This window comes from Bombus bifarius, unplaced genomic scaffold (genome assembly GCF_011952205.1).
Source record: "Bombus bifarius isolate JDL3187 unplaced genomic scaffold, Bbif_JDL3187 scf7180000008026, whole genome shotgun sequence".
Lineage (NCBI taxonomy): Eukaryota > Metazoa > Arthropoda > Insecta > Hymenoptera > Apidae > Bombus > Bombus bifarius.
Genome location: NW_022884399.1, coordinates 332,134 through 358,146, shown reverse-complemented (window position 1 = coordinate 358,146; position 26,013 = coordinate 332,134). Strand labels below are relative to the sequence as shown.

Here is a 26,013-nt window from a genome sequence, read left to right as displayed (position 1 = left end):
TTGACAGTTAGTTAGCCTATATTTTATTACATGAAACATTGTTTCTCATTGTATTTATCATCAAAAAATTACAGTTACATACTAGTTCTTTTATCAAATAAGGTATCAAACAAGAACAAAACATCACAGATAAAGTTCAAAATCCACTCTTGCAGCATCATAAAATTGATTATTTTGTCCCGTTCTTCGCACCCAAGCTCCACTTTTAAAATAACCTTCCCTTGCCCATGCATTCATTTGCTCACTTGTATGAGGACCATAAACTTCTGCATTTTCATCTTGTGACCATTTTAATTCCCATGTTACTTCTTTAGCTTCTTCTGCTTCAGAATTATCAATTCCTTTATTATTACCTAAAAGAAAATAAACATAATATATAATATCAGAAAATTATATAGGAAAACATTCTCAGAAAAAATAATTACTTTCATTCTCATCCAATTTTGCTTTCTCTTTTACGTCAAAATCATCAGCATACATATCCAATTCTGCTTCCTGTTTTGAAGGATGAGCATGTTTATCTCCTAGCTCGACCTTATGAAAATCATATTATAGTTAGGTTATTAAAAGTTTTTAATATCTATCATATTTTATCATATGCAATTACCTTCTTTTTGATTTGCTCGTAACTTTCTTGATATATATCCATATTTCCAGTACGAGTTAACAATTCATTTGCCAACTCTGTTAATTTTGTTATACTAATAGAATTTTGATCATCTTCTATCGGTTTCTTTTCCTGTTTTCTTTTCCATCTCTCTGCAGTAGTTAATCTTTTTTTTCCTTTTCCTTTAAATAATTGTAATGATGAACACATTCTTTCAAATGTAACTTAATCAACTAAAAATAGCTACCAAGCCTGCACAAAGCCTTAGAAACAGTTTCTCCAGGTTGTAAGTATTCCAATATTTGTTTATAAACCTGAGTTGGATTGAACATTATATCTGGATCTTCATCTTCACTATCGCTATGTGCCAGTCCAAGTGTTTTACTGCTTTGGCTTTCCTTCTTTACACTTGCTGTAGAACTCGCTTTGATCTATCAAGATTACGCCTTAGTAATGTTTTGCATTACTGAGTAAACAAGGCAGGTTTACAGATAATTTTATTTGTTTGCTGTATGGAAACATATTCTGATATTTCAATATGCAAAAGTCCAAGAGCAAGAAAAAAATTAGAAACATGAAAACAAATTTACATTTTATTTTAAACTACCAGGACTTCAATTCGTATTATACAATTATGCAAATTTAGTGGATTAGTTCTGTCACATATTCTAAGATTAAAATCATTTGACCAACTAGTTTTACAAACCTGCATCCAATCAATGTTGTCTAACCAATTATCTCTAATTTCTTTTTCTTTGTTCCAAAGATAATGGCCTTGTTTGTCAAAATGTCCTTCTTCTAATTCCTCTTTCATATTAAATGCTGTAAACCCCACATTTGTTTCTGGAGCACTTGGTCCATCTTCGGCACCTAATAATTATATACAGATATTTAACATCATGTTAAACAAATTTTTCATATTTTTACGTACCTTCAATTTCATCATCACTCATTATATTATAATTATCCTCGTTAGCATCATCATCTTCTTCATCCGAATCTAACGAGTTTTTTACTGGTGTTTTTCTAACATTATTATCTTCTAATTCATCAAATTTACGTTTATACATTTTCATATATTGTGAGTATCAAATCGATAATAAAAGATATCTGTCTTTCACTTTATCGTAATAACTTATTATTGACTCTTCCAGCACGTACAGTGAAATATAATCTTTTATTGGACGTTTCTTCACTATTTTCAAGAAAAATATTATTTAATTCTATATAATAATAATTACACTGTATTTCTAGAATGTGTAACAAACAAATTTCAGGAAAACATATCTAAATACAAACGGTAACAGTACAATTTAAACAGTACTAATTATGTATAAAGTATTTAACTACGTTCAAGTTAGGTTAACTTTTGGGCAGAGTAGTAAGCTGGTAACCACGATCCACGGTCGTATACACAGATCTGGCAATTTCCGTGGTACGGGTAAAACTCTTGAGCACAATCAAATAAACAAGTTTGGACACATGCTAGGGAAAACCGTCCATTTTTTGAATTAAAAGATGTCAAGATGGAGGGTAAGAGAAGGTTTCGTTATGCGAGACAGACAGAAATGAGTAGAATACCTCTGTCTCTGTCTGACACATTCATAGCATGTCAAGCATGCGCAGAACAAAATCCTTCTTATTTTCGGCGTTTCGGACACAACATTTTTTACGACACAACTTTCAAACGAGTTTTTCTGTTTTCGGAACGAATATACAAGCAGAGGGGAAACGATAGTGTTCATGCCTATAAGGTCCAGTTGGCCCTCGAGAAGAAGTATTGCACCAAGCGGCTAAGTATTGTACTGATTGAACTCTAGTATAGACAAAAACCTATTTATTTCCACGCTAGTATGTAACGTATGTATAACAAAAGCCTATTTAATTCTATGGTCGTACGTAAAAATTCATATTTTTCTATCCGAAATATACAAGTATAAGAATAACAGAATCACATAGTAATCAAGATGAGTTGGCCTAAGAAAGAAAAATTAATTTTTTAATCTATCGCAATTTTTTAATCTATATCGCATCGCGTCGATGTTTTTGTTATAATAAAACCTAATTTCATTTTAATAGTAATCTCACTAGTTGATGGCCAGCGAATAATACATATTTCTGACGAATCTGTTTGCAGAACCAATTAACTGTAGAAAGATTTCACACGTAACGATTGATTTGTTATCCACGACTTTTACCCATGTTACTTATATTACTGAGTAAAATTTATTAATTCCATGAATTTTATATGAATTCAAATGTAACGGCACAAGGCAAAGAAGGAAGACGAGAAAGGACACTGTGTTAGTGTGCTATGGTGTATCATGTTCGTGTTTCTATACCCCTTAACATCTAAGGTTTTGTCCTAACAGTTAGGATCTAGCTCGCTCTATCGCATTAAGACAAGTTCGACCAACCGACCAGCAGTCAAAAGAGAAAGTTTAATAAGCCCATTCAATGCTTCATTTTAATCAGGAAAATTTTACCAATATGTTAATGAAATTTTTATTAGCAAAAAATTAAAAATAAAAATTTTTCGTCGTTGTATTAGTATTGCCTCACTGATGCGAAAGCGATCTTACTGTGCGACCTTCTTGAGTGTCTAGGATTTAGTCAATGTTTAGAGCACGCCATGAAGCTATCGACGATCCTAGCCCTGGAACGCAGGACGTGCGATGGCTGTCGAATAATATTTGCGACTGGTTTTCAAAATGTTTTTGTCTGTTGCATTTACATATTAATTAATTAGGTATATTAAATTTTCTGTCATTTAGTAGTACTTTCATATGACTATGGACTCATGTAAGAAAATACCAAAAGCGAATTCAAGGGAGTCACGTTTACAGCACGCTTTATAAATTCGGAAATGTCGAACTCGCGTGGTTTTATTTTGACGTTCGTCCACGTCGACGATTGTACGAAGGATACTCGAATATACCAGGCATCGCAGTTGCAAAATGTCGGGACCCTCTGGTTTACATTATCGTACGGGGAGGGCTTAATTTATGACACCCTCAAATGTTAATGCTTCTCTTTTCCCGAGAATGGCGAAGGCCAGGTGCCCGTCCCAGGCGTTCGAATTTCACATTTTCTTAAAGTCGTATATTTTAATAAATATAAGAATAGACAAATCACCTTGTGGGCCTTCGTGGGCAAACGTAACTGCCGTACCGACTTAGAAACTCGACATTGATTTAAGCATCCTTTACTCATAAACGATGACCATTTGATAAAGTATTTACTAAAAAAGAATTAGTAGAGCCTAATAGCACACATGGCAAATGTGTGTCCAGTGGAGATGATAGACAATTGCTTAGGTACTTCAGTAATATGTATGTATATGTGTGTATTGAATTAGAGATATATACATATAAGGAAATAGATGAGTGAGCAAAGCTGCGGCGACGACATCTCGTAGGCGTATCAGTAATGAAAATAAAAGGTAAAAATCGTGGATCACAAATTAGTTATAACATTAAATCTTGTCTGCATAAAATCATACAAAATAAATAAATCACGTCAGAAATATTATTCGCAACCTATCAACTACTGAAATTACTATAAATATTGAATTAAATATTAAATTAATAAACTACATTGAAATAATATTTGAATTTTTTATAACAAAAATATCTCTACGAGGAAAGTAACTTTAATGTTAAATCTAAAAACTATTATGTATGGAAAATATATTAAAATTACTGCACCATTCCATTGATCCATTACCGTTTCAGGGGAAAGATTTTCTTTTCTTCTCCAAAAAAATATAATAAGCTAAGTTAAGTTTAATTATTGTGCAATTTTGTTATTCTCGTACTTGTCTATCTTGTATAGAATAGCATGAACTTTTCTGTAGAACCACACAGTGAAATAAGCTCTTGTAGTGTGGAACCACAGCGAGTATACCTCGTTTGTGGTGGAACTAAACAGGTTCTTGTATATGCTAGCGTGAAACCAAACAGTGCAAATCACTAACTTTATCGGTTCTTGTATATACTAACGTGGAACGCCTTCAGCACTTGGTCGCTTGGTGCAGCACTTGTATTGTGAAATAACTAAAATAATGGGCGCGAGCTATGGTCGTATACACAAGTCTGGACTCCAGTGGAGGAGGTAAGGCTCTAAATATCGGAAGCTACGCTGTACATATCGGCCATCATGGAACACTGCAATTGTGAAGTTACGATTTTGTATTCAACATCATCGTTATATAAACTAAAGAATATAAACTAAACCATCGAGCTTACTCAATGACTAAACTAAATTATTCATAATTTTTCACAATTTATTTAAAATAAGTATGTATACAGGGTTTCATTTGGTACAGAAAACTGCTGTTTAAGTAAATATTAATTGTAAATCATTATTAAATATGTATTATTATCTTTAATAAAAAAAGGTAACAAAATTGCGACCCCTAAATCAAGTATATACACATATATTTAATGTAATATTTAATGTAATATTGTTTCGTATAGTAATTCGGCTGGTGAGGCTCCAACATCTTCTTTGAATTTCTTCGTTCGTCTTTGTACGCGATTTGTATTCTAAGTAAAACGACTGGTAATCCCCACCCAATTTTCATTATTATGACATCCTAATGCGGTTTTCAATGAGCGACGCTACCGTTCGACCAATCCGTTTGACGCTAGGTGGTAGACAATGGTTGGTATCCGTTGACATCCGACGATGGAGGACCTTATCCTTGAAAACCCTATCAGTTGTGATAGTTTCCGATAGTCCGATCCTTTATTTCTTGTGGGATAATAAAGGTAGTTGACTGTAGATAACACTGATATTAACAGGTTATTATATATTTGAATGCTCCAACAACTTCAGTGTGATACAAGAATGAGTATGTGATATGACAACTACGAACGAGTACGACCTGAGACTCCTTTCGTGATGACGATGATGATGTATGTGTTCAACTTGTAGTTTCTTGCTGGACTTCTGACTCTTGATGTTCCTTGCACCAGCCTTTAACTGGTTCTTGACTTAGACTGACTGAGATTTGACTGAATATAGACTAGAGCGCAAGGAGAGGAAGTAGAGTTGACCCTCCTGATGATATAGACTCGATCTAGACTGGATGTAAACTGGATGTGAAACTGGATGTGAAACTGGATGTGAAACTGGATGTGAAACTGGATGTGAAACTGGCTGTAAAACTAAGAACTAAAAATAAGAGCGACAAGTCAGTTTTACACCATGTTATTACGGAAGAAAACTCGGTGTGGGTGTGCCCTTTGCACGAAGAACGCGGATTCGTTGTTCACACTTTTCGTTAGGAAAAGTGAGGGTAACGATCCGCGATATCAATTGGTTATGACCCACTTTAATGCCTGAAGGTATGAGGAGGAAGCCTCCTACCAACGTGGCTCATGGGTGGCCTTGTTCATGGGAAAAATCAGCCTTTTTGTTAGACAAATATTCGGTTTTTCCCAATAGATGACTACCCGTTTTCTCCGTGTTTGTAAGAGCGTGCAATAGACCTAAGGACTGTTTTAAATACCAGCTATAAACTGAAAATACTTGCATAATTAAAGGTTCCTGCAAGCTAATAAGATTCGGTTTGTGTTGGGGCCTTAGGTTTATTGAGGGTCTGTCTAAGGAGGTTTGAGCCTTGACGGTCATACAATCAAGGACGTCGCACGGACCATTTCACGCGACGTAACATGCGGATATCAATGATTTTAAGACCCCAGCGATTTCGTCCGTTTGTTATGTTAGTCGTGACAAATCTTGGACATCACTGATTGCAAGAATCCCTCGATCGTTATTTGGAGGTTTTTGAAGGATAAAAGTCCTAAAAACGCTCTCATTACATAACCCATCCGCTAGATTTCTTAAGCGTTATAGAAAATGGTTTTTCGTCTACAAGTTCATTATTGCGAAGAAGATCCCTCAATTTGAATTCGCTAAACTCATCAAACGAAGAAATAATACGCGCTTTCAGAGTCTCATATTTATCTCTAGTCAATGAGTTTCTAAAGATTTTCGTGACAAAGGACAAAAGGTGTGTTATCTTTTTGATTGCGAAGGCCGCCTCAATTTCTGTAAATCACAAAATTAAGGTTCTCTCTTCAAAAGAGAGATTGTTTAACCATCGACAATGCGTCAACTGCGTTTCATACATTGCGTTTGTTAAAACTCTTTGAGGAAATGTTTTACTTCTTGTCGGAGAATGGTGTAATGGCATTTCGAAGAGATCATGTCGAGGTCACCAATTTGTGGTGGTCTTGACAGTTAATTCTAATGATTCAATAACTCTTATAATGTAGTAAACTCTTTATTTTATAACTTAACTTATTTATTTAACACTTTAACGCTGAACTGAACTTACAATAAATTCCGATCAAATATTATTATGTTTGACACGTCTCGATACTTCAGATTCTCGTCGCTAACTGACTACTTACAAAAAGAATTACGTTAATAATAAAATAGAATAGTTAAAATACATGTACGATGTGATAAAATAACATATAGTAAAGTATAAATATAACAAGGTATTAATAATTTTGATAATTAAATTTTCTTTTTCGGTTGATAAAGTAGCGAGTTTCTTTAATTTGTTGGTACAGTTGGCAAAGTTGGTACAGCGTACCTTAATCCAAAGTTAGCGTAAAGTGGCTCTGAAGTCCGCTGCAATCATAATTTCTTAATTGAAGCGCTTTCCTGCAGACAAATTGATCAACATCATTTGATCACTAACCTACCACAAGTTTCCAATCCTATATACAGACCTATATATGACCGAGATCAGGAGTCCAGACCCCAAATGTGGAACACGAAAAGGCATTGAATGTCACGGCTATTACGTACCTCGTTCGTCGTACTATACATTATTAATCCCAGTGATAATTTATTTTATTTAAAATATCTGTATGTTCTATATATTATTAAATAACTCCAAAAAGGAGTGAAGAATAACTAAATTAGTAACCTGATTTTATCAATTTGATACCTGAACTTGCAATTTTGAAAATTTCAATTTTCTCTGATTTTTTGTGCTATGAGAATTAAATGAAACTGATTTAACATAAATAAACGATATTCTTATAAAACGAAAAATAATTACGTATCTGATAGAAACTCTTGTAATTTTAGATTGAGATCACTTATATAAACATGCATTTTCACAAACACAATTACGCAAATAAAACCTAAATAGAAAGTGATTTTATCTTCTAAATATTATAATAAATAGTTTGCTTTGTATAGTTTTATTAATACATCATTTTTTAATATATCAAATTTACATGAAGTCCATTACCTAAATAAATTTTTAACTTTACTACTATTATAAATGCCAAAAATAAAAAAAGTGTATACTAAGGAAACCAATCCTTTTTGCCAAACAACCTCCTTGAAATATGTAAACGTAAAGTCTGATATACGACAAATTATTATATATAAAAACTATACAAACAAACTACATACTACAAACTACATAAACATATTTTTTAAATTTAATAATACACAATCCATTATCAATTAATACAATTTGAACACAATATTATTATTACCATCTAAAAACATACAAGCAAGTTTCACAAAAATACATCAAATATAAACAAATTTTAAAAGATTTTGGAAATATTATTAAATATGCTTAAAAATGCACATATTACAAGATAATCGGTATTTAAAAAATCAATGGTCAAAAACATGATTTCTTTGTCTTCACGATTTTTAGCTTAACTGTTTGAGTTCCAGGGGTCATTGAAAAAACAGTAGAAAAATCCCGAACAGCGTGATAGTGCTTTTCTTAATCGATTGCGAAGAGAAACAAGCGGCGTAACAGAGCTCGTCATATTTGCTACTTTATGAAATACATCTATATTATTATATATGCGTACTATTAGTTTATAAATATTTCAAGTTTTGTTCAATAAAAATTATTGAGAAGATATCAATGAAATATAAAATACCGTCAAACATCCGTAGCGTTCAAATGTATTGGAACTTTTCAACAAAAAATTCAAACAGCGTGATCGCGCTGCTTGGGACTCAAAGGGTTAAAACGCGATTGTATTAATATAATAATGTTTATAATATAGCGAGATCGTAAAATCGATGAAACATCAATTCTTATATGCATGTCAGTGTCTGAATGAACTAATTTATAGTTTTTAATCTAAATCATAAAAAATTCTTATGGCTGCTAAAAAAATATAAAACATGTATATATCTCATATAATCATAACAATATTTTGAATTAAAGATAATCTACTTCACTATGATACTTCGAAAAATTTTTAATTTTTGTAAAATGTCTGATATTTAATGCAGCAATTTTCCATTCATCATAAATCCTCCATTAATACATTGGCCTAAATCCTATATAAAATACAAATAATTAACACAGTAACTCTTCATGTACTTCATTATGAATTAAAAAAATACATACTAGGATTTGGAAATGGACAAAATCTATATATATCTGGCTGAATAAATCGTGGTGGATATGGTCTTAATGGACTCATCATATGCCTAGTTCCTTTTAAAGGAACTTGCCTTGGAATTGGAACCAATGGTCCAACCATTATTGGTCTCGGAGGAAAACCCTAATGACCAATGAAATTTAATGTCAGAAGAATTATATTCCACGTATAAATTGAATACTTACTCCATAATAAACAGGAACAGGAATGGGTTCAATATAATGTGATGGAGGTAGCCTACGTTCTCTAGACTTATCTCTTTCTCTTCTTTCTCGGAATCGCTCTCTCGATTTTTCTCGATAAGGTCTTTCGTGTTTAGATGACTTGTTGCTTCAATAATATTTATAACATTTAGTTTTCAAGAAACATCATTTTACATTATTTCATATTTTATTATGTACCTATTATGAGAATCTTTGACCCATGCTCTTTGTTCTCCTCCCTTTGAATGTGAATTATCTCTATTACTTTTTCTTTCTCGCAGGTGTTTTTCCTCTGCAGTGTGCAATTGACTATGTGGCCTGACTTTTTCTTTATACTTTCCACTTCCACCTCTACTATGATCTCTGTCTCTAAATAAATTATACAACACTACAATAAAACTGAAAAATAAACATATTAACCAAATATACAAAATTATAACGAATAATTGGTACCTATCATTTCTGTAACTATCCCTGTTATTATGTTTTGAATCTTTATACCTAAAAAAGAATACTTAAGTAACAAAAGTTTAGTTTTAAACTTTACATTAAATTAACTTTAAACTAAACATTATCGTATTAAAACATAAAATATAAATACTATTATTATTAATATATTAACATAATACATTAACGGATTGATATTATATAATTTTTACGTTTTAATACGGCAATACTCTGTAACTTATATCTATATTTCACTAAATATTGAATTTATTTATATATAAATTATATAAAAATGGTATAAATTACCAAAAAGAAAAAATAGTTAATAGTAGCATGATGAATAATCATACATTATAGCAAGTTAGAAAATATAAGTGCTGAAATTTATTATAAAATGTAAGTAAAAGCAAGTAGAATAATTCTCAAAATAATATTGGACTTAAATGAAAAAATAAACAGATGTGCACAATATTATAAAAAATAACAATTTTATATTCTATTTGTTATACATTTAATTGATTGCTTTGCATAATCCTTAATAATGAATTAGGGATTAAATGGCCAAGACAAATGGTAATTGGTACATATAGACATTAAATTTACTTTTAGAACTTCAATTACTTACCTTTTCATGATTGTTATTAATCATTACATCCATAATACTTTACCTGAACAAAAAACATATAAAAGTCGGATATGATATGTTAATGTTAGCATAGACAAAAAATATTACTAATAGATTCCATTTATATTAACATGTTAATCAAAAAACCTATATTATAAAATAACATATACTAGAAATGAGTTGTGAAAATTTTATGAACTAAATTGTTTTTACTAACTAAATGGTTTTTGGATTTCATGAAGAGATAATTACTTTGTATTTATTGGCATGAAGATGACTGATTATTTATAAGATATTTTAACTGAAGTTTGTGAGAAGAATACCTATGAAATGAACGTATGAATTTGAATAGCAATATTGTCATGTAACTTGTTCTAATTCATTCTTTATTCATATGATAGAAAGTATTCTATTATATTATTACATTTTTCTTGAGGAAGAAGAAAGAAACGAAACATATACTCTGTCTAACGAGACGAGGCAGCAAACAAAACTTGAATACGTTTACTACCTCGTCTCGTTAAATAGATTATATATAGTCAAATCAAAAAAGAAAACATAAGCATTGGTAATGACATTACCAAGCATATGCATACAGATATATTGCGAATCAAATTCCTTTTAATCTTTTTATACCAAAACTTCATTAAAGTAACAATTACATCATATCCCTCCACTTAGTGGAGATGAAAGAGAAGTCGGGCTTTTAGCAGCTTAGAGTTACCTTTTTCACCCAGTTTCCACTTCTGATACATCCAAAAAAAAAAGAAACAAGTATAAGCTAGAACAAAACAGACTATAGTAACACAAAGCATATACCTAAAATAAACGTCACATAGCACAATTAAATATAAGGTACGAATTTAGTAATACATGTTCATTATGATCATAAATGTTCTAATAATACTTATAAATGTTACATACATTATTCCTGTATTCCTATATGTTATATATATATGATAATGATTTATTACGTACTTACTAATCTAAATTTGTGAAGTATAGTATTTCAACAAAATATATAATATTAAATGAAAATATTACCATTAATAATAAAATATTATTATTATATAAAAATTTTATATAAGTAAATAATTATATCCATTATTTTTATAAATATATATATATATATATATATTCCATTTTGTGCAAGAAGTCATGACAATAAACAAATTAATATTACTCGAATCATAATAAAAATTAAGTTAGTATATTGCAGTATGTGTGTATACTGGGTATATATGTGTGAAATATGTAAATGTTCATATATATGTAAGATATATGTAATAAGTATCAATAACCTTTTTTTTGTAATAGGCTATGAGCTTAAAATGCAAATAACGGTACTAAGTAACCATGTAGTGATTACTAAAGTGTTTGTGCAAGATGTAAAAAAAGTAAGTGTAAAGAGGATCGTAGCGTGATTTTACACCTTCGAATCAAAGGAGATTTATAAAAAAAAAAGTTGATATTGTAGATAAAGCCGGTTTAAGAATTACTAAAGTTTTAATATTCTTTTCCTGGCAGGAGTCAAGCTTTTTACAAGACATAGTTCATTTGACGCTTTTCTTTCTTGTAAAAGTAGAATTCGTTGCAATAAAAAATGTGACCGTGAATTCGAGGTCAAGGTCGTTATACATGAACTATGTTTACAAATTTTCACCGATGCGAAGGTATAGAATCGCGCAACGATCTTCTTTAAACTTACTTTCTTTACCCCCTGTACAAATCTCCATTTTCCTATGATGCATCTTTTTTATTATAGTCTATATTTCATTGTCATGGTATTAGATTTTTGTCATATAAAAGGACTGTCAAATGATATAAAACATAATATACTTTTATTTAATTAATTAATCCATAAATTTCATAATAAGCACAATGATGTACACGACGTACAGAGTGTGTACAAAAGATACCTTCTGTAAGCACTATGTAGCAATACTTTTATCATATCCATGGTAAAATTACTATATCCAGTTCGTTTAATAACCAATACATAAATACATGCATTTATATATCAAACCTGGTATGATGGGACGATCTATATGGAGGACTTCGACTTCTTGAAGAAGTAGTATATTTTTTATTTGCTTCCGGCTTGTTTTCTAAAAATTAAACGTCATTTTTTACAATGAAATACAATTTTGATACACATAAAAAATATCTTATCAATTTAAACAAAATAACGACAACAGGTTTAAATTTTTAATAATGAACAAACCCAAATTTTCATTATTTATAGCAACAACTGTACGATGTTCCACAATTTCTTCTGTTTTAGCTGTTTCACTTTTTATTTCTTCTCTCTCAAATATAGATTTGGATCCCTCTCCTATGGTTAAATAAATTTATTTATAAATAGAAAATGTGAAGTACATGTATATGAAGAAAGCAATGAAGCAGTATTAGCAGCTGTGACAGACCTTAGAAATCTTAAGGTTGATATGTAAATAAACTGACCGCTTCTAAAAAATTGTAAGCCAGGACATTTTATAACAGATGTATGAAGTGAATGAAACGGTAAAAATGGTATAAAAGAAATAGAAATATAATTATCTTTCACTTTAAATTGCTGATTCTATAATAGTATTGTATATATCAATAATGTAAAAAAGATATATATTTACTATTAAAAATATAAATCACATTAAATGATTGCTAATTTATGGTTGCTACATATATAAATTCTTTAGATTAATTGCACAAATGAACATATACGGCATACAATTTTTTTTGGCGCCATAAATCATAAAACAATTTTATATACGTGAATCCATAATTATAAGAGAAATTAGTTATGAAAATACAATCTTTACTTTATGTTATTCTGTATATATATACTTTACTTATTTATATATATACTTTGTTATATATACGATATATATTTTTAACTAGTAATAATTACTCAGAACCAACGATTTCTTTCAGACTTTATGAATTTCAAGAAACTCAAACTTCTATTAAAATTTTAGCTAAAAAATAATAACAGTTTTCTTACAAGAAAATTTTGGTAAATTGAAGAATTGTCGAGATGTTTTATATGCTATATGTCTTCTATGATGATTAGAAAATCTTCCATTTTGTTGATATATGTATAACTGCATAGTTTATTATTTTCTTCAAATATATTTCATTATAACTAACTATTATATTGTAACACATTACATTTTGCAATCAAAAAAGTATCTTTAAGTAAAAATTTAATATTAATTACTTTTTCAATTTTCTATTGTTTACAGAATAATATTTTGTAACATTCTTGTTATATTATTTAAAACTTTATATACAAGAAAGTAGAAACCTGGAGATATTTGTAGTAATGAGTTACGTATAATACTGAAAGTTTATAAAATTTGCAAATCAAGTTCTATTTCAATGCCACCAGGCTAAAATAAAGCTACCTATTTATACAGAAGCCAATTAATTCAAATAGATTAAGTGAAAAATGCTCCTGTTTCATTATAGAATTCTTAGATGTGGTAATTTTAATCTCTTAACCCGCAACGTCGCGTTGGAGACGTGGTACGTCGATCGAGCCAAACATAGACAACACGTATGAGAGATGTAGTACGTGGCTGTTATTGACTTATTATTTCAAGATACTAAGTCTTTTTTGTTCAATGATCAATTGATAGTAATTATTTATCAAATATCTTGCAAAATAAAATTAGTTGTACCTTACACATGCATTTATACATCAAAAGACATGTGCGATTTGCACAACTTCGAACGCCCAGCCAAACCGTCAAATGGCTTGACGTGTAACCGAGCATGTTGTTGCTTATGGCATGTACTATTGTAACTTCAATCGTAAGGCAAGGGATTAATTAGTTACTTTTGAATATAATTTTCATTCTTCAGTTGTAGAATCACGAGCCTTAGGAATGAAATTTCAATGAAAAGATTCCATAACTTTATCCTTCCTCCATTGTTAAATTAAATATATATTTAATATATCACCATAAAACATGAAATTTTCTAATTAAACTTTTGCGTTTCTAGACATGCAGACATTCCAAAAGTAAAGCATATGGAGAATCCACAAAATGGAGTAAGAATTTGAAGTACAGTTCGCAATAGATCATTTTTTTATATGTAACATTAGTTCTATTATACCATTATTCCAAAACATAATTTTTTTGTACAAACTCGATGACAAAAAAGAAAATGTAAAGCAGCAAACAAGAATAAAATTACTCTTAGGACACTGAAAATATAAAAACATTGTGCTTACATATTGCACATTAAATGTTCAATATCCAGTTATCCAAATCCAACGTTGTATTCCAAATTTTCTTCATCCTTGGTGAATCAAATACATATCATTAAATTTAAAGTTACACATAACTTGCATTGAATATTATAGAACACAATACGATCACAAATCCATCATTTTCATGTCCATAAAAATTTCTATATAATGTCATCATTCTTCAGATGTTGCAATAAGTAAAGTGAAGATTTTGCTATCCATAATTAAATTTCAAACATATAGGAAAAAGAAAAAAAGAAAAAAAAAATAGAACATATGATTATCAACCTTACAATACAAAGCATACAATATGCTGGAATATGAATTTATAAATTACGGTTGTTGGAAAATTCCGAAAGGAATTATCTTCCGAGTTGAATTTATATACTCCTTTAGTATTTCTTCATTGGATGACTGAAAGTTGTTAGGTAATTATAGAAAAAAACAATATTTATTTACCCTCTCTTCTTTTGACCAAAACATCTTCAAAATTGATAATATCTCGTTGTAGATCATCGGTTGCTTCGTCTGATACATTTCTGTGAATATCTTCTGTGAATGAATTTCTGTGAATATATACTTTGATTCTTCGTAGTTCTGCAGCAGTAACTTGTATGCCTTCTGGTCCTTTAAATAAAGGTGTTGTACCATCTGATGGCTCTAATCTATAATGCAAATGAACGTTTCGTCTTCCATAATTTAATATACTTGAATTTATCAAGCTATAATCTTCTTCATAAATTAAGAACCAAATTATACCTTTCAGTATCATATAATTATGTACCTAGCTGCTACACAATTTGTGAAGTAATTTAAATCTAATTTAAATACTTAAAATATATATATATATATATATATATATATATATATATATATATATATATATATATATATATATATATGTCATAATATATCCTCTAAACATTTGCCTTGAAATTAATTTTTATTTATATATAAAACAATTTCATTTAACTGTTTAAAATAAAATGCTTTGTATTATCCATACTTACTTTTTAGATAATATAGATCTATTAGATGTACTTAATGTAGCAACAGTTCTGTGCTGACTTTCCGGGGATTTACTTTCACTCGTATTGCTACTGTGATGTGAAAATCTTTCTTTGGGCAGTGGTAAACCTTTCTCGAGAGCACGACGTATTTCATATTCTAAGATCTTCTTCTCCTTCAACCTTTCATGTTCTCGTAGCATTTGTTGTTCTACAATCCATTGGCGCCTACGCCGTAATCTTTCTTCTTCTGTTCTTCGTAAACCAGTCTCATAATTTTCACTGTGTGATGATCTCAATTTTTCATCACGATAAGAATGATTCGACACGTTTCGTTTCATTTCCCAAAGAAGAAAAGTTTCATATGCAATTAGACTAGTCTGCAGTCTTTTTTAAGGTAAGGTAACTTAAGATTCAAATATGTACGTTAGATCCAAACAATATACAAATATCTAGTTATTATATAGAAAAATTTCCAAAATAGAAGATAAGTACAGCAAATAAAATTATAAAAATTATGTGAATAGTAAAGTTATCGTGTTAAACGCGAAGAAATAAATTTCACATACACTAATATAATATCTCACAAACCGCAAAAATTTGACGAATAAATGCTATATACAGAATATAGAAGAAATGAGAGGGTTCACATGTATGATTTGGGTTATTCTCGAACTTGTGCTGCACCACGCGGACCATGGTAGAAAGTGACCCACACTAGTATATATAATATCCTATAAAGTTAGGGATCTGCCCTGTTTAGTTGCGCCAGAGAAGAAATTCCTTCTTTCCTTAGTTGCACACTAGCATAGACGAGAACCTATTTAATTGTATGGTTTTGCGGAAAAGTTCATATCTACTTTTCGATCCGAGATAAACAAGTATGAAAATAGCAAAATGACGCAATAATTAAACTAATTGTAAGTTGTCTAAGAAAGAGAAATTAATTGTTTACTATATTTTTTGGAGAAGAGAGAATATTCCCATTCAAACGATAATGGATCAGTGGAATGATGCAATAATTTTAATGTATTTTCCATATATCATTTAGATGTAACATTAACCCTTGGCAATTAGCATGTTTATTGTACAGGCATGAATATTTTTTCATCGTCACGTGGAACCACATATTTTTTTCCTTGGTAGGTAAGTGGCGTTTCTTAAAACGAATCCAATAACCTGCACATCAAGTTATTTTACTGCTGCAAAATGTTAAAAATTCATCAGTTCCTAAGGAATCAAATGGCCCAAAGTCGCTAGCTACTGGCTATTAGGTTGCTGCAAACGAAATTGGTTGCCGTAACCAAATATTGAATTTCTTATCTTCCATGATGCTTATCTAATTACCAAACATTACTGAATCGTGAAAACTCACTTTAATCAACGTACTTTAGTCGAAGAATTGGAGTAGTAAACATATGTATCACAGTTTCATTTTGTTCTTTGGTATTTAAATTTTTAAACTAAACTTTGTTTTCGAATACCTATTTTTTTTAATTTGTTTTGCATCTTCTGGTAATACTCGATGAATGGAAACTATGATATACTACATGTCACACCATATGTATAATATTACATCTGAAAAATTTATTATTTCGCGGACATACTTTGACTTTATTAATTTTATTACTCATTTTTGGTTCAGTATGATTGATGAATACAGGTTTCAAAGAAGGAGAAAGTCCAACCTCTATACACATACATTACATTAGGTAGCAAGAGGTCCTGAAGTGAGGGCGTCCGAGAGTTCGATTAATGGTTCGCAGGCAATAAAATAATAAAAAGCATAGAGTTTAAGGAAAAGACTATGTTAATTCCAAAAAATTCCGCGTCGCTGAATTATTCTTGATTATAAATAGTTGTCGTTCCCTTAAATTATTTCTAAAGACTCGGTGGTTCTACAATCGTATTGTTACCTTACAACACATGTGTTCCATCTACAGCATATTCTCAACTCATCGACGCTCATCCAAGATCGGATACCCAGCACCCTCTCACACTCTTAGTGGAAGAACGTCTCCTATTGTCTGCAGGCAGTCTACATACACCTTTAATCAACAATCTGCGGATAATGTATGCAGACAATGTCAGTCAGTTCGTATGAGCAAAATTGAATTCTGTCTTATAGGAATGAAAAAGGACGAATAATATTGCTTGGGCCACATATATAACCCTTATCCAACCCTTATCCATGTTATTATGTTATGTTATTATAACATACATTACCATATTATTTGTCAAATCGGTTTATATATTGATAATAAAGCGGTATACTGTGACAGCAAATTAACAAATACGAAACACACGAATTGTACGAACATCTTGTACGTACCAACTTTTAAAATCTATTCTTTACGAAGATCATTTTCTTTCGAAGAGTGATACAAATAATGTCTTTGACGTTAACCGTTGTTGCATTAGACATAGGCACATATATTCACTGATTTAACCTTCCTTTGCGAATGCATGACATAAAAACTTGAAATAAACTACAAAAAACAACGCACATGTCCGTGAAAACGTATATACAAAAATAAAAATCAAATTAATAAGCAAATAATGTAAAGTAGTTAATTAAATAAAAATGAATAAAAATTGGAATTGGCTAAAGATATTTTTACGGGGAAATTTTCAACTAAGAAGGATGATTTTGGTCGAGATGTGTTTATTTGTGTTAGATACATATTTGATTGTTGTGTGGACACAACAGACTGATAAATTTCCGTAAAATTTGTTTTTACAAGGCTCGTGAAAAATTCGACTTTTACTGAAGATTTATTTTCGGTACCGTGAAGAAACTTTTTTCAGACGCCACCAATGACGGAACATCCCTATAAAATATAAAAGGTTTCATTTCGATAAATCTGTCCATTGCAGAATAATCGTTTGATATATATAAGAAGAATAAACATTGAATTGATAACCTGCTCCTTTTAGGAGTTGGTTAAAAACGTCATCTAGCGATTATATGTATTTACGAACTGTTCATGAATTGTTTACTAGCGAAGGTGAAGATAGACACATTTTATACGGCTGTCTGCTGTTCAACGTGCAGTGTAGGGACCCCTCATGCGCCTGTTTCCCGAGGCGTTCGCCGCATAGCATGTTCCTTTGTCGTCAAAGAAACACAGTAGACAGACGACGTTATTTAGAGGAATCGACAATCGGAGTGTATGGTATACTCTACAACCACCAATATTTCTGTATCATAGTAACAACAGTGATGATGGTGGGGACGATGCTTATCTTCCGGGAGACAATGTTATAAAATAAGTCTTAGTATTAAAATAAAAAAATATACAATTTTTAACTTTTTTAATATAACTTTATAGCCATTTTTTGTGCGAAAATACTGCCACTTTCAATTTTTTCCCAATGTTAGCTATTTTGAAGGCTAATTGGATAGGTCAATCGCTGTCTTAGGATAACCAATAGGCGAGAGCGTTTACCTTCTGTTTCCACTAATGCTGTCTCTACCAATGAACTTGCAAACATTCTGATCGTAAACCCCACTCTTATCCCTAAGTTTATAACGAATCTCCGAAAAAACAAATTTTAGGGAGATTTATCAGTTATCGTCTATCGCAGCCAACTCAATCTAACATATGGCATATACATATAAAGAATTATTCTTGACTGCAACCGTTTTCTTATTTGTTTGTTTATTTGCGTTCTTTTATTCATTTCATTGTATTTTGTTTTCTTTATTTCATTCTTGTAGCTACGTTTTCGCGGATTTGTGTGTTGTATTTTATAGCGTGTATTTTACATTATGAATTTGCAGAACAGTAAATCAATAGATGTTTGCGCTTACGTCAATTGCAACAACGGCCGACATAAAGGACATCATCTGTATCACTTCCCGAAAGAAAACAATCCCCTTCTTAAAGAATGGATTTCAATAATTGGTAAATACAAGGTGTTCGTACTGTGCATATATATGTTTCGTATTTGTCAATTTGCTATATTAACACATTGATGCTGGGTATTTTTTCGGTTATATCTCATTTCTGGGCATCATCTTTAAAAACTATCTTTCCGTTATCTGATAGTAATCGATGAACAAAGGCGATATATAGCAGTTTTTAATCTAGGAATCCATTGGTTCAAATATTTTGCGTTTTTAAAGTTTGGTACTTTCAACCTACTGTATGGTTTACTTTAACGTGATGACCATTTAGAGGGTAAATTGTATTATTTATTTAAGCATATATTGTGTTCAGAATAACAGTACACCGCTCTATTATCAATATTATGTATATGACTCGACTTGTCAAATAACATTTAAATAAAATTTATACAGGGTTATTCATTTAATTCGGAACTCGCGAGAAAATATGAGAATGGCAACAGTGTAACGTATATGCTTACTATTGCGGTTAAATATTGCTCGCCATCTATGAGCTGTTGCTATAATTAGAACACAGAGCGGTTTGGTTGGAGCCGAAGGACTTTAATTTGCTGTCACAATAAGGGGAAGACGACCGCTGAAAAAGCGAGTCACGCGTTTACACTCGATGATTTCATGTCCCTGCGCACTCCCGAAACTTCGAAACAATTCCCACAATACTGCTTGTATTTTTCTGTCTCCATATGACAGTATCCAATTACGCTCATAATATTAACAAAGGCGAACAATGCATAAAACAAAAATGGCATACGAAATAACTTTAACAATGCATTTCTGGAACGATGCAATAGATTCTTGGACAATCAAACCGTAATTTCGAGACTCAAACTCGTTATATCTTGCCTCCATTTATCGAATACAGGAAACATGCGATAATTGCACAAAACGATCCTCTGAATAATTGCACACTCGTCATTCCCTCTACGGAGGGGTGGTTCCCCTGACACACGGATAAGCTTAACGGCTCGCTGCGATCGAGTAGTGTAACAAGATCAAATAACCATGATATCGCTGAGATAATGTATCTAAATGTTAATTTAAAAGTGAAACTTTTCTTATCTTTGACTTTTTAAAAATTAATCTTTTACTAATGTATTTGCGAGATTTTTTCGATTAAATTGAGTAATTAAATATGTTCCAAATTATACCGTGTTTGGTGCCACTTTAATCAGAAAGATGTAAGAAACATATTGATAAAAGTTTCATTAGTCATAAATTGAAAATATTGAAAGATAGAAAACAAGCAGATTTGAGTCTTGAGTTAAAAGGTTTGACTTATCGCAGGTATTTATATGTTGCCGACTTTGACTCTTCGTTCCTCTTTCTCTTTCACTCTAGTTTTTAAGTTTTCTTTTTTTAAGTTCGGCACATCTAATATGTCAGTTTCCAAAAATAGTATCGTTTCCACATCTGCATAATTGCAACACTCAAATCCCGATTCTTATGTAATTATCGAATGTTTCCTATATTATAAAAAAGCGCAATAATAGTTGGGAAAATGTTGTGCCTGGAGACGAAGTTCAGTCATTTCTTCAATTAAAATATATTCACGGTAGTGGAATTTATTGATGATATCTTAGGATTTACAATAAAAGTGTTACATAGATTTTCTTTATTGAACGTTCACTACCGACCACAGAGATAGTGGCGAGCAATATTACTCGATCCGAGATCGAATATCGATAATGAATCCAAAAATAAAACTTCTATATTACTGGCCTATTTTTATGAAATTTTCATCATGTTCGTAATATTTTTCTCATTAAAACGTCACGAAACACGATATAATTGGTTAAAATTAGCGAACTAGTGTAGGTTTCTTCGTAAACGGAAAACGAAGACTGATAAAATTTATTTGAATCAATCATAATTTATGTTACAATGCACAGATATAAGTATACAATGTATAGATATGAGAACTTGATAAGATTCATATAACAACAATGTAATTCTCGTTTATGTATTATACATATATGTGAGAGGAAAAATAAAATTTAGGCTTGCATTACACGGGTGTCTAAGGCTGAATGCATGGCATACCTATAAGCACTCTGTATATCTTATTGATTGCGCCTGTAACATATACACGTGTATATCTCAAACGGAAATAAATGTCAAATGAAGCACTAAACGCGATATGTACCTTGTTTCCCGCCAGCCAGACAATTTTGATATAAAACGAAATACCTTGTTTCCCGACATCAATATGTTTTACTCTTTTCATCTATATTATTTTCTATTACTATCTGTACGTACTACTCTTTTAACAGGAAATCCAAATCTAAGATATTATGCCAGCTCCACTTTGAGAAACATGGGCGTTTGTGCCGATCATTTTTCACCCGAAATGTTCAAATCAAATCCTAGAAAAAATACGAATAAAATAAGAAGGTTGAAGATAAATGCCATACCCGAACCACCAGAAAATTTATTAATAAATAAAGAAGAAGAAGATGTACAAGCAAGTCAGCTCGTGATCGAAGAACAGCTGAAAGAAGGGGAAGAGGAAGAAGAACGATATCAACATCACCCCTACTACTATCAACAACAGCAAGAGGCAGAAGAGGTAGAAGAAGAAGGAGAAAATGAATTATTTATTAATAAACCAACACTGGACTATACAAAGGGGCCGTTAAAATTCTTTGACAATGAGGATTCAATGGAATGGGCAGCAGTTGAACCACAGATGATTTGCGAAGTACAACATGAGAATCCGACAAGCAGAACTTTCCAAGAAATGAAATTGGACAACGAATGTGCTCAGCTGTTGAAAAAAAATAAAAATTTGAGAGCACAAATAAGATATCTCAGACAAAAATTCATAAGAATCAAGAAATCCAGAGATCGATTCCGTACACTGTTACTTAAAGCAGAAACTGTCGATGGATTTTTAGACAGATATGAATGCAAAAATGGCGCCACAAGAGCACTTATTAAGTCGCAGCTGGAAAGTGAAAGCATAAAATATACAACCGAAGAACAAGATGAGTGCGAGGAGAACAATTAGAACAATGATCATGAACTGCAGTCGTATACATAAGTCTGGAGTGTCGAAGATGATCCACGCCATCATATGCAAGAATCTATAAGTTAGGAATCTGCAATGTTTGGTTTCACGTTACAGACAAAAGAAACAATTTAGTTCCACCACAAACGAGGTATACTTGTATAGTTCCACGTTACAAGAGAATTAATCTTAGATGACACAGAAAGAGAAATCAATCCTTTATTATATATATATATATATATTTTTTTTTTTAGTAAAATAAAGGAACTCTTTCCTTTCAAACAATAATGGATTCGTGGGATAATGCAATAATTTTAATATATCCCCAGTAGACAATAGCTTTTTAGATTTAACATTAAACCTACTTTTCTCAGGATAATGTTTTTTTTATAGCTAAACCTAAATTTTATTTTAATAATAATTTCAGCAGTTAGTAGGCTGTGAATGACATATCTGACGTGATATATCTTGAAAACGAGATTTTATATTATTTTTTCACTGATAGTAGTAGATAGTAGTATAGTAGTATAGATAGTATTTCATGCTTCAATAATTACATCTTTTAATTTTGTAACTTTATTATATTTTTGATTTTTCGAATAAATCTGAAAAACTAGTATTTTCCATGTGTTTCCAATCTGATTTACGTGGGGAGAACGTGCAGGCCGTTCCAGAAGAGGTATATTGCTTTTCACAAACTAGTGTAAAGTATGTATATATTATTTTAAAATATATTTGACGGATTTCAAAAGCAAGATATCTCGTCATTTAAATAACAACTCAGATAACCATCCTCTACAATTGGTAACCCCGACGTGCGAAAAGCGATTTCAAAGTGAACCTGTTACAATCGATATGACGAGTACAAGCGGATCCGACTGTGTGTCGATCGAGTAAGATCGAGTAAATGCGGTGAGCACACCGCTCCGCGTACCGTCGTTAAAATATATTTAACGGGTTTCAAAAGCAAAATATCTCGTCTTTTAAATAACAGCTCAGATAACTGTCCTCTACCAGTACAAGCCGACTTATGAATGGGTGCATTGTCTTGCATAAAAATTAAATTTTGATAAGTTCTAAAGGATTATAACTAATCTTGTAGCACATCTATATAGCTAATTCTACTTATTCTATTTGAACAGAGCTTTTGCCGGAAGCTGAAAAGCACACAAAAGTCATAACAGAATCTCCTACAAAGTTGTGTTTTGAAAAACACAACTTTTCTTTTCTTTTCTGAGGTCGTGCCAATAATAATTATAGCCATCGGGCCATCTGGACTAAATATTTTTTCTTCGCTGAATACTACTTACATACAAGAAAAATTTTTATTACAAAACTTTGAGGGATTTTTTTACAATTTTAGGAGAATTTTATTATAATTTTGAAAGAAAAAAAATCATATTTATTGTTTTCCAATATCTGTTCACATTTTCCTTTGCAAATGCAAATTTTTTTTCATTATCGATAATCTATAATTTTGATGCCGATTTCATTTTCAGGATCACAATGTTGGATAATTTTGTAGTAAGTGTGACCAATGGTGTTTCTTGATGCATTTATATTACTTTTATTTTTAATATCCAACAGTGACTTTGATGATCAGATGTTATTTTCAGTACTTCTCGTTCATCTCATGGAGATAATTGTTTCGGCTGGCCTGACCTTTTCTTTTCTCCATGATTACATCTTTTCGTAACATAATTTGCAATTACACTCTTCAATCGATTCGGAAGTTTACGATATAACCATATCTATCTATCATTGTCTTTCCTTTATCGGAAAGTTGTTTTTCATAAGGGATTCTAATTTATAAATGTTGCAACGAACACCAAATGTCAAAAAAGATGTCAAGCAAACAAATAAACGACTGCAATATGGACAATAAAAACGGCAAAGATTAGTATATTAATGAAATGCTCGAGATTTAATTCTTTCTCTTCTGTAGTACTTTTTTTCTAAGTCTATTATATACATCGATTGTTGTTTAAAACTTATTTAAACTATCCTATATATTACTTTAAAACAGAACATAGGTACAATTTTTTCCTAAACTGACAAAATATCTCAATGTGGTAGGGTTGGTATATTTCTGATGTGCATTGTAGATTGCTCACGAACGATACTTCTCCTTCCGACGTACCCAGTGACTTTTTTGTTTACATACTTAACAATAAAAATAATGACGCGTAATGGCACGAGAGAAAAAAAAAGGAGAAAGGACAATGTGCTATTGTGCTATGGTATGTTATGTTCGTATCTATTTATATTGCCCATTAAATGAGTGTAAGACTTAGGCTCTCGGCCTATGTTTTGTCAGTTTTGTTATTCTTTAGCGACAAATACAATGATTCATAAGACACGACAAATAAGATTCATAAGCACAATCAACAATCGAATTTTATAACAATATTTATAATAATTAATGCAGTACATATAAAAATACATATATAAATAGTTTTATTTATACATGAAATATAGATCTATTGTGTGGTCTATTATGTGATAAATATAGATCTTAATGAATAATAATCTTAAGAAAAGTTTCGACTTGAGAGATGTTTAAGAGATGTTAAGATGTGCATAATAAAAAATTCATCGTGGAGCCACGGCCAAACCTTGTAAAACTGGCGTGGCATTCAACGAGTTAAAGAAACGAAATATTATTTGCCAGTTAGTTTTCAAAATGTTTTTGTTCATGGCATTTACATACTAAATAAGTCCAAGTATATTAAATTTTGTTTCAGTTAATAGTAAATACTTTTATATGACTGTGATCTCCTTGCGACCTAACTACCGTAAAAACATATTTTCTGACTGAAAATATGATGTATTTGTAAGAAAACACGAATCTTCGAACGCTTGGAACAGTTGCCTGGATTTCATCATCCCGAGTTCTAAAAAGAGATGGGGAAAACACTTGAGGGTACCGTAAATTATGTTCTCTTTTTTACGGTACTATGGACTAGCTGATTCCGGTGTTTGGCGACCGTGATGACTAGCGTATCTGGACATTCCTTGTGGTATCATTAAAACGAGCGAACGGAACAGACTATCTTACGTGTATTCTACTATTCTGGTTAAACGTAGCATTTCGAATAAATCGAACTGCATTTATAATATGTAGATTATATTTTTTTAAAATTCACTTACATATTTATCCTTTACTTTTTCATACTATTCGGTTAGGACACATATGTTTGTGGTTTTGTTGGTATAAAATGGTATAAAATAATTTCGAGATACGGAAATTTGTAATAATTACAAGAAGTTTGAGATGCAAATTTTGCAATTATGCAGATGTGGAAACGATATTATTTCTGGGAACTGAGTTTTTAAACGTGCCGATCTTAGAAAAAGAAACTTAGAAACGAGAATGAAAGAGAAAGAGAACTGAGAATCGAAGCGTTCAGCAACATATGAAAGCTCGCGACAAGTTAAGACTTTTAACTCAAAACTCATACTTTCTTATTTTTAATTTCTGATCAATGAAACTTTTACCAAC

General features: G+C 31.1%; 2 protein-coding genes, 2 long non-coding RNA genes and 1 pseudogene across 4 annotated transcripts; 2 read left to right on the top strand and 3 right to left on the bottom strand.

Moving 5' to 3' along the window:
* Positions 1–2,048, bottom strand: LOC117207226 (CD2 antigen cytoplasmic tail-binding protein 2 homolog). Its single transcript, XM_033447206.1, has 6 exons — positions 1,539–2,048; positions 1,314–1,477; positions 855–1,038; positions 608–789; positions 426–534; positions 1–353 (listed from the first exon to the last, which is right to left on the bottom strand). Exons 1-6 carry the CDS (start codon positions 1,681–1,683, stop codon positions 124–126), a joined length of 1,014 nt encoding a protein of 337 aa, XP_033303097.1. The 5' UTR covers positions 1,684–2,048; the 3' UTR covers positions 1–123.
* A 4,862-nt stretch (positions 2,049–6,910) lies between these two features.
* On the top strand, positions 6,911–9,706 carry LOC117207280. The gene is made up of 2 exons (XR_004487491.1): positions 6,911–7,438; positions 9,542–9,706. It is a non-coding gene; the product is annotated as an uncharacterized LOC117207280 (long non-coding RNA).
* On the bottom strand, positions 8,854–16,231 carry LOC117207278 (zinc finger CCCH domain-containing protein 5-like). The gene is made up of 9 exons (XM_033447325.1): positions 15,598–16,231; positions 15,047–15,252; positions 12,557–12,667; positions 12,359–12,440; positions 9,714–9,761; positions 9,459–9,629; positions 9,243–9,387; positions 9,024–9,180; positions 8,854–8,952 (listed from the first exon to the last, which is right to left on the bottom strand). The coding sequence occupies exons 1-9, from the start codon at positions 15,933–15,935 to the stop codon at positions 8,897–8,899; spliced, it is 1,314 nt and encodes a 437-aa protein (XP_033303216.1). The 5' UTR covers positions 15,936–16,231; the 3' UTR covers positions 8,854–8,896.
* Positions 16,232–16,703: 472 nt separating this feature from the next.
* On the bottom strand, positions 16,704–17,226 carry LOC117207307. Its single transcript, XR_004487497.1, has 2 exons — positions 16,970–17,226; positions 16,704–16,773 (listed from the first exon to the last, which is right to left on the bottom strand). It is a non-coding gene; the product is annotated as an uncharacterized LOC117207307 (long non-coding RNA).
* Positions 17,227–19,192: 1,966 nt separating this feature from the next.
* On the top strand, positions 19,193–23,091 carry LOC117207308 (annotated as a pseudogene).
* Positions 23,092–26,013: the final 2,922 nt, after the last annotated feature.

What these genes read in the sequence shown, in the direction of transcription:
- LOC117207278 (XM_033447325.1), bottom strand. Translation starts at nt 15,935, where the DNA reads ATGAAACGAAACGTGTCGAATCATTCTTATCGTGATGAAAAATTGAGA. An exon ending in GTCAAAGATTCTCATAATAG is followed by an intron (nt 9,388 to 9,458) that starts GTACATAATAAA and finishes ATATTATTGAAG; the next exon opens with CAACAAGTCATCTAAACACG. An exon ending in CTGTTCCTGTTTATTATGGA is followed by an intron (nt 9,181 to 9,242) that starts GTAAGTATTCAA and finishes ATTGGTCATTAG; the next exon opens with GGTTTTCCTCCGAGACCAAT.
- LOC117207226 (XM_033447206.1), bottom strand. Translation starts at nt 1,683, where the DNA reads ATGAAAATGTATAAACGTAAATTTGATGAATTAGAAGATAATAATGTT. An exon ending in ACAACATTGATTGGATGCAG is followed by an intron (nt 1,039 to 1,313) that starts GTTTGTAAAACT and finishes TAATCTTGATAG; the next exon opens with ATCAAAGCGAGTTCTACAGC. An exon ending in ACGAGCAAATCAAAAAGAAG is followed by an intron (nt 535 to 607) that starts GTAATTGCATAT and finishes GATTTTCATAAG; the next exon opens with GTCGAGCTAGGAGATAAACA.